Source organism: Etheostoma spectabile, chromosome 8, assembly GCF_008692095.1.
Source record: "Etheostoma spectabile isolate EspeVRDwgs_2016 chromosome 8, UIUC_Espe_1.0, whole genome shotgun sequence".
Lineage (NCBI taxonomy): Eukaryota > Metazoa > Chordata > Actinopteri > Perciformes > Percidae > Etheostoma > Etheostoma spectabile.
Window position 1 is genome coordinate 30,988,425 of NC_045740.1, and position 9,741 is coordinate 30,998,165.

The window sequence follows — 9,741 nt, forward strand, 5'->3', positions numbered from 1 at the left end:
GTGTATCTCAGCTCTCAGGTTGGACCAGCCCCTTCTCACTCCCAACTCGTAAAGTCCTGACGTTTGGTGAGTGTCTCTCAGCGCCAGATACCGACGCAAAAATCTCCCTTTGACCGCGGAGCTGTAAGATGACGTAGTATTAAGAGAGACAACGGTAGAGAGTAGAATGAAAGACCTAAAACCCGCATAAGAAGGTTGCTCGGGGTGGAGGATGGGTCAACAACAAACCAGGACTTACACCCAGACCGGGGTTACTGTCCCGTTCTAGTGCTGGGTGTCACTGAAACATACAGTTTGTAACCCCACCCACCATCTTTTCCTAAACCTAACTATCCCGTATTTGTCCCGCATGTCAGATAATGCCATGTCCTGACCCGGAGCATTGAATAAGTGACACCAAGAGTCCCCCCCCAAAAAGTGTTGCCAAGACTCCCAACCAAGTTTGTCTGAATATGACGCTACAGGATACTTTTTGTGTCAATAACAAACCTTAAAGGCACCCGACCAAGAGTCACTTTGATGCGATGGGAGTGAGAATGATTGGACAGTTCAACTCTCTATCACAAAGCTAACATATACAATATATACTGACAACCATTCACACATCAACACCAGTGTGAAATTCAGTCACCAGTTCACCTCCCCTGCATGGCTTTGGACTCTGGAACACCCATGCAGGCTCAGGGAGAAATCCTCACAGAAAGGCCAGCTGTTCTCCTGGTTAAAAACACAAAAATTGAACAAAACATAGTCTGTCAGAGGATTATTCCTGGTAAAAACCTTGCCAGACCACAAGCTTTTAGCACAGCAGATGTAAAAACTTTCATTAACTGGATATACAACATGTTGAATGCAATTTCTGAAGAAATTGCAATGTGAATGCTGTATGGTGAAAGGCTGACACAACAACACAACGCTGGATGGCTTGAATGTTCTTACTGACAATGGTCTCATTTTCTACAGTACATATATAACGTGCAGCAGTGTGGGTTGTTACTTAGATTAGTACTAGTAATTATATGGCTTTACAAATGTCCCTCCTTGATTATGAAGCTAGAAAGCTAAATTCAGAGCAGTTTACCTCGTACAATACTCCTGTCCAAGGCTGTCTCTGACAGGATGTCTTCTGTCTTGTTATAGATGTGCTTCACCCAGATGCCTTTCCACTTCAAACTAACCACCCCACAATCACCATCTCCCTTTCTTTGCAACCCTTTATTCCTCCTCCTCCGCCTTAGTCTGCATCCACCCACTGGCTCTTCAGCGCTGCCAGCCTCCCCCGTCCTCTCTACCTTGTTTCTGTGATGCTTAAGGACTTCTCAACGCCAATGCTAAAGGTGTCTGATTAAATCTGGAGTGATGTTCAATTTATTGCAGCTTTGCTCACACTCTGCTGCTCGGGGAATGGAGAAATTGAGGTTGTGAAGAAGTACGTGTAAAGTGTACGTGGACATGTGCAATGACATCTTTAGCTCTGTGTTTAGCTGACGCTGATTGATTCAGCCAACTCTACCTCCAGGACTTACAGAGCATCGCTCACTCATTTTAATTATGCAATTGGACAGTTCACAAGAATGGACAATCCAAACAAATGGCATTTTTCATCTACTCTAGCTCTACTTAACTTAGTTTTGTTGACAAGATTTCTTATCTTTGAAAGTTGTAAATTCACTCCCATCCAAATACATCTATGTACAAAGTATTTTAATGGAGCGTAATTCATAGAAACTGGCATTAAAAAGAAAAATAGCAGAAGTTGTGTTGAAGAGTTGTACTTTTTGTTTACACTGATCAATATCTCACATCATTTCCCTGCTGATAGAAAATGTTCCATGCCCTTGGGAATGGCAGACCATTCATAATGCAGCGTGACATGTCAACACTGTGAATGGCAAGGCGGAAATCAAAGATTTTTTCCTCCTTTGAAATATTAATCAACATTTTTTTATGTTGAAAATACCATGCGCTTTTTTAACTGCTTACTAGTTTTCACAAAGTGAGAGAGAGGGTGGAGGAGATGGGGTTCGCTAACAGAACAGCTACAGTGGAAACAGAGCATTGGTTAGCTCCTTGGTTAGCTCACACTCACCAGGGCGACCTGGCTGATGCAGGAAAAAAATGCTCAACGTTAACGGTCCCGACCGGGATGATGAGCCGGTCTAGTGCCTGACCTCTGAATGAGCACCAGTCTCTGGCAGAAGCCCGGCCCGGCCCGGCCCTGGGTCGGGCAGATCTTCCTACCAGTCGTCCACCATGTTTGTATACTCTAAAGTCACGTCTGAGACTTCTGGTTTTGAGAGTCGGGACCGTGGGGTTGGGACCATACATCCATGGTTGAAACTCTGGTTGTTAAGAAAAGGAACTAAAATAAACATGTCATTACATGTGGTTATAGGTGTTGTCGCTCCCATTTCCAACCATTTAAAAAATGGTTCTGTATCGGCCAGCCATAAGTCAATCAACCGGAACGGCAAAAAAACTGGATGGAAGTACAATGTGTGTGAAACAAATAAAAGCAAATGCGGGTGTTGGATGCTGATCAGCTGAGACAACAGGGCTCACTGTGGACAGCAGGATTTCAGCTGTGCTCACTCAGTCAACTGCAGGGAAGTACATGCAATACATTTTATTTATTATGCTGTATATGTTTTGCCGAAGGACACGTCATCCGGGAAAGATTAGCTAACAATAAGGAGATCTTCCATATGTCATAATTATGAAAGAAAGCTGCTCTCATAATTACAAGATCCATATCTCATAATTTTACAGATTGTCATAATTATGAGATACAAATCCTGTGATTAAAAGAGAATTATCTTAAATGTATGAGATATGATCTCCTAATTGCAAACTATTGCATGATAAGGAAAAGAACACCATGCAATCACATGAAACTTACCTCATAACTATACCAAACCATAAATATTAAGTAATTATTAAAGTAGGAGTTGTTATTATGACTTATAGATTAATGTAATTATGGTGTATGGATTTTGTGGATTGGGTTTGTTATTTATCTTTATTTTTCCGAACCCTTTTTTGCACATTCTTTAATTCTTTGCACATTTTTCAACATACAAACTTCATTTAATCATCAAAACAGTCAACAATCTTAGAACTTTCCTGCCTCTTTACGAAATGTCCATAACTTTCATGATTTCCAAAGTATTTATTGTTTTCAGCAACAGTTTCTTTCCCTTCAGCTGAATGGATGGAATTTTCGAACTTGATGAAAAATCATAAATTTTCAACTGCTATACACTCATTCACACGATCACTGAGAAACACCATTCAGACTTTAAAATGTTTCATCTCTTTCATACTTTCTGGGTAGCGTCAGCCTTCCAACATTCAGCATTCACACCGCAGTTTCTTCAGACATTGTAATCTCTGGATCATTTTCTCGCCCCACTGCTGTTATGAACAACACCCAAACTGCTAATATCATAAAATAATAGATTACAGCTGGAATGAGTTTCCCCAAAGGAATCAATAAAGTTTCACCTTGCCTTGGCGTTGGTGTTGTTACGTACTTGTGGAGTAACACAACGTCATGTTTGTCTCTGCTTCCTTGCAGGTTCACGTGGGCACCTCCCATCAGGACCAAAGGGTTGTGGGATATCTCACGTGTACGCACCTCCACGCCATTGAAGGTACAGTTCCATGTTCTACACTCTCTCTGTCACATGAATGCATGACTTCCATGACACACTTTTTAAGGCTGTTTTGCACTAAGAATGAAGAACATCTTAGCTCTGTGTGTGTGTGTGTGTGTGTGTGTGTGTGTGTGTGTGTGTGTTTTTGTGTTTTGTGTTGTGTGTGTTTGGAGTGTTTGAGTATACACTAGATAAATGGGCGCATCAAACCCTAGCGTGCCTCCTCTTGCTGCTGTTCCCATGGCGACTGGCTCAAGCTGTTTACGGCGTCACGGCCCTATTTAAAGCCTCCGGCCGATGCCTCCCTCATTTTTTACCAAAGACACGTTTCCCCCCCCCCCCTACCCTTTTGCCTGCTATTCTGGGCCTCTACTCTTCTCTCAGGTCTAAAAATAGCAGTGCCAGGGCTGTTTCTAAAGATACATCAAACATAAAGCCTTTGGTGGAGGGGAGTGGGATGAGCGCGGGGGGGAGAGGGAGAGAAAATGGGGGAGGAGAGAAGAGACCTGATTCTTTTTTGAGTGTAGTATAATATCTTCCGTACTACACTTACTGCAAGCAGTAAACCCTTATTTTGATGTGAAAGCGCAGTGTGTCAGGTGTTTCTTCATGTTTTCGAGTGCTGTTCTTTTCCTTGATGTTGGGTGTGAAACACATTTCTTGACTAAGGGTGCTGGGATCATCAGTAGTAAGCATTTCCACTGTGTGTAAATAATTACACAAAAGCAATTCATAAAGCAACAAACCAAAAGTAGAGCAGAAAACACTGTTATAGTATTTAGTTCATTAGCATTTGGTAGACTCATTGTACCATTTTTACACTACACAGCCTATTTGGATATTAAAAAGAAGTCATTATTGACATCTTGACACTACCTCTGATGTGAGCATGTCCATGATGACACAATTTTATATTTGTTCATTTAATTGTTTTAATAACAATTATCAGATCCTCACTGCAACTCTTGTACCGACATCTGTAAATCACTCCTTTAACTGAAATGCATCCATTTTTTTTTCTCACAAGGTATTAAGTTATAGTGTCCTTTTAACCCTTGTGTTGTCCTCGGATCAAATTTGATGGGGGGGGGGGGGGGGGGGGGGGGGGGCGGGGGGGGGGGGGGTGACGTGTTAAAGTTTTTCAACATCAGAAATTTGGGTTTTCGTTCAGCCAAATTGTCCAAAACTAACATGGATGCATGGATGCACGTTGTATGGGTACGACGTTCTCTGCAGGTAAAATGATGAACACTTCCATTGAATTTTGGGTTCAATTTTGTAGAATTTGAAAAATAATGTTTAAATGGTTTCAAAACCTCAAAGCCTCCTGAGATAAACCAGTCTGTGATCCACTCAACATCCTCCGATCTTAGCTATTAGTTAAAATCATGATGCATTTCTGAATTTTTCAACTCAAAAATTAGGTATAATGTCATAAATTAGGCCAAGAATAAAAAAAAGCATTAAAAAGCATTAAAAAAAAGTGACAACAACGGTTTTCGTGTTGAAGGACATTTCTTCAGAACGGTGTGAAACGGTGTGTAACAGCTTTTTTTCTCTCATTTAGTGGCTGAAGGCATTTACAACACAATGCACATCTCAATATCTCCATATATGATTTCATCACGATAGGATCCCATTAAAAGACCTTAAATTATCATATTGAATTATTGCTAAGCCCTAATGTAGAGGATCCTTTGGAACAAGACTGTCACGCCATATTTGACCTCTGTAGTCGGGGTTGGACTAAATTAATCATGCTTATGACTCTGGCACTCTATTAGAATTAGATTTTTTGCTGAGTTACAAATATTTAAATTATTATGTTACCCAGCCCTAAATAAACATTATCCAAGTTTTCCCACCAAGACAGCCAAGCAGAATGGACACACACACAAATACACACACACACTAACTCTAGTGATTAGTGCTCCAGTAACAGGAAAAGAAGGGAAAACATTACATTTCATGGACTTACACCTACTCACCCAGCAATATCTTGACACCTCTTTGTTTCTCACACTCTCCGCCGTTCAGCTGTTATTTCTCTCTTGGCGCTCTCACCCACCGCCTCCCTCTGTTCCCCTCCTCCCTTCTCTCTCAGGGGTGGACACAAGAAAACACTGGCAAAGCAAAAAGGCTCCGCACTCGACTCGATGTTATGAGTATTAGTAACACACTAGATAAGCTTAGCAGCTCAGCGAGACAGTTTCATGGAGTAAGGTGGAGAAATTGTCATTTGAGTTTATGTATTTGATGGAGGCGGGGTGTTTTGTGCTTGATAAATGTCTAATATTCTTATAATTTCTAATCGTTTTTTTTTTGCCATCAGTTTAGAGCGAAAAAGACACAATAAACAAATGTATCTCAGTTTTTTTAACTAGGCCTTAGGATGGGTAGCTTTTGTTTTGGCGCCATCAATATTCAATTCTATACAATTTCATATATAGTATGAAATCTCAGCAGGAGTTATCTGAAGACACTTTACAGATCCAGTAGGTCTAGACCACACGCTATAATTTACAGCTAGAGCAGGTCTAGACCACTCTATAATGTACAGTATTAGGGGACCACTAAGGTCTATATAAAGAGACTTCAGATACAGTATTAGGGGACGCACTAGGTCATATAAAGAGACTTCAGATACAGTATTAGGGGACCACTAAGGTCTATATAAGAGACTCCGATACAGTATTAGGGGACCACTAAGGTCTATATAAGAGACTTCAGAACAGTATTAGACCACTAGTCTATATAAAAGAGACTTCAGATACAGTATTAGGGACCCACTAAGGTCTATATAAAAGAGACTTCAGAGACAGTATTGAGGGGACCACGAAGGTCTATATAAAAGAGACTCAGATACAGTATTAGGGACCACTAAGGTCTATATAAAGAGACTTCAGTTACAGTATATAGGGACCACTAAGGCTATTAAAGAGACTTCAGATACAGTATTAGGACCACTAAGGTCATATAAAAGAGACTTCAGAGACAGTATTAGGGGACCACGAGGTCTATATAAAAGAGACTTCAGAACAGTATAGGGGACCACTAGGTCTATATAAAGAGACTTCAGATACAGTATTAGGGGACCACTAAGGTCTATATAAAAGAGACTTCAAATACAGTATTAGGGACCACTAAGGTCTATATAAAGAGACTTCAGATACAGTTTAGGGGACCACTAAGGTCTATATAAAAGAGACTTCAAATACAGTATTGAGGGGACCACTAAGGTCATATAAAGACTTCAGATACAGTATTAGGGACCACTAAGGTCATATAAAAGAGACTTCAGCGACGTATTAGGGACCACGAAGGTCTATATAAAGAGACTTCAATACAGTATTAGGGCCCATAAGGTCTATATAAGAGACTTCAGATACAGTATTAGGGGACCACTAAGGTCTATATAAAAGAGACTTCATACAGTATTAGGGACCACTAGTCTATATATAGAACTTCAGATACAGTATTAGGGGACCACTAAGGTCATAAAAGACTTCAAATACAGTATTGGGGACCACTAAGGTCTATATAAAAGAGACTTCAGATACAGTAGAGGGACCAGTAGGTCTATATAAAAGAGACTTCAGATACAGTATTAGGGACCATGAAGTCTATATAAAAGAGACTTCAATACAGTATTAGGGACCACTAGGTCTATATAAAAGAACTTCGATACGGTATTAGGGGACCACTAAGTTCTAATAAGATACTTCAATACAGTATTAGGGGACCACTAAGGTCTATATAAAAGAGACTTCATTGACAGTATTAGGGGACCAGTAAGGTCTATATAAAAGCATCCAAAAAGGGGACCTCTAAGCTGGATTGTTGTGCTCTGTTGTGTTGCAGGGGCTCCATAGAAAGGCATTTTCTTTTTGGCCCCTCCTCACATGAGGGCCCTGATTACTCAGTCCCTTTTTTCTGCCCCAGTCCGACACCCCTGGTAATACCCAGACCTGATCTCCAGCCTCTCCTACTCTTTTGTCTTTTGGAAATCAGGTCACGTCTGTTTCCTTCAGACAGGCTTGGGTGACTTTATGACAAACATTTTGTATTCATTTGCTTCCCCTCTCCTTTTTCCCTGCTTCCTCCCTTTCTCTACTCCCCCCTGACACTGCGCTGTCCCCCAGGTGATGCATCTGTCCGCTGTGAGCAGCTGGACCTGTTGCTCCAGTGGGGGGCTGAGTTTCGCCAATCCTCGTCCCAACTATTTGAAGGAGAGAAGGTGCTGGAAGACCTGGTGGCCTTTGATGTCATCCTGGGAGATCTCAACTTTGATAACTGCTCTTCAGGTATGCATTTGTCTGGGGTAAGTCTATATCAATGACATTTTATTTCTGGGATTGTTTAGGTGCCGCCGGAAATTCTGCCGGATGACCCTCATTTTTGGCCCCATGGTTTAGTGCTCCGCAGATCTCTGCAGGGTAAATCCAGCTAGCTAGACTATCTGTCCAATCTGAGGACTATGGTTACCTGGTCCTCAGATCTCTGCAGGGTAAATCCAGACAGCTAGCTAGACTATCTGTCCAATCTGAGGACTATGGTTACCTGGTCCTCAGATCTCTGCAGGGTAAATCCAGACAGCTAGCTAGACTATCTGTCCAATCTGAGGACTATGGTTACCTGGTCCTCAGATCTCTGCAGGGTAAATCCAGACAGCTAGCTAGACTAGCTGTCTCTTCTGGGGTTTTTCCTTCATAACCCTTAGCCCTCCTCTGCAGCACTGTGGAGGAAGGTCTAGCAATAAGAGACTAGTGAGGGCTAAATCACTATATTCTAAACTTGTCATTTTATTTTAATGGCAATCAGTTCACACACCAACATAATGGAGGTTTCATTCAATCCCAAGAAGCCTAAGGAGTACTATCCATAATGTGTAATTTATAAAAGTATATGTAAGATCCTATTACATATCATCTTAGCTCTGAGACAGGATTGGCACATGGTACCAGGGTTTTTACAGGGGAAACTAAGAAAATATTAATATATGTACCATTAATGGCAAAAGCTTGAAGGTGAAACAATGTAGGAACACATGACTCATCATTTATCAACGTTAACGTAAGATTACTGCTTTCCCAACAAGTAAGTGCAATTCATTTCTGTTTCAAAAGAGATTGTGAAGATGTGTTGTATTGTCATAAAAATCCCTCGTTCAGATAAATCTATCCTACATTTCATAGTTTATTTAGCTCTCACAGAGGTCACATAATGCTGCGTTCCATGTGGCTCAGAAGGCCGAGGTGGGAGTGACATCACACCGAGTAAACAAGTAGGAATCCCTCAGCTAGCCAGGTTAGCCGTTTATAGCCATGTCAGTTAATAACAACACATTCATGGGCATGCATATCATCTAACAGATGGGGGGGGGGAGACAATAAACACAATTTGTTTTTCTTAAGAGCAATTATTGACTCAAATTGTTCTTTCCCACAATTCCCAGAAAACTAAGCAGTGGACCAAACCAACGTGAGGCAAGGGAGGGTGGGACTCAAAATGTTTCTAAACCTAAAATACATTTTTTGCACCATTTGCCTTACTTACTTGTAATTTTGTAAGAAAAATATTGGGGCGGAAGTTTATCATAATTTTATCCAGACCAGAAAGCTCCACATTTTTTATTTGGTTTCCTGATCGTTCACTCCTACTAACTTACTTCCTACTTCCTGTAATTACTGAGGAATCTAATCAGGGATGGGTCAGTCCTTTCTACTGGTCCGACTTGACTGTGTGAACAATGGTTCTTCACGTGTGCTCTTGTGGTTTTTTCAGAGGACAAGCTGGAGCAGCAGCATGCACTTTTTACTCAATACAAGGACCCATGTCGCCTGGGGCCAGGGGAGGACAAACCATGGGCTCTGGGTAACCACACACACACGCGCACACACACACACACACACACACACACACACACACACCACAGACACCTGCCACATCACATATAGTCAGGGTGTAATTTGCAGCGGGGTTGCACAGGATTGCCCCCTTTCTGGTCTACATATCCCTGCTTCTGCTGAGCTATTTGTTTTTTTGGGGGGGGGTGCATTTTATCCTGTGGGGACAAAATGCACCC

At 41.4% G+C, this 9,741-nt stretch overlaps 1 protein-coding gene across 1 annotated transcript in view; it reads left to right on the top strand.

Annotated features, from left to right (window-relative positions):
* The window catches only part of LOC116693391 (sphingomyelin phosphodiesterase 3-like), a 96,394-nt gene that overhangs the window by 76,010 nt on the left and 10,643 nt on the right, over positions 1–9,741 (top strand). Inside the window, exons 5-7 of the mRNA XM_032522333.1 lie at positions 3,578–3,653; positions 7,799–7,960; positions 9,441–9,530. Of these exons, the coding sequence (XP_032378224.1) occupies positions 3,578–3,653; positions 7,799–7,960; positions 9,441–9,530 (328 nt within the window). The remainder of the gene's footprint in view (positions 1–3,577; positions 3,654–7,798; positions 7,961–9,440; positions 9,531–9,741) is intronic.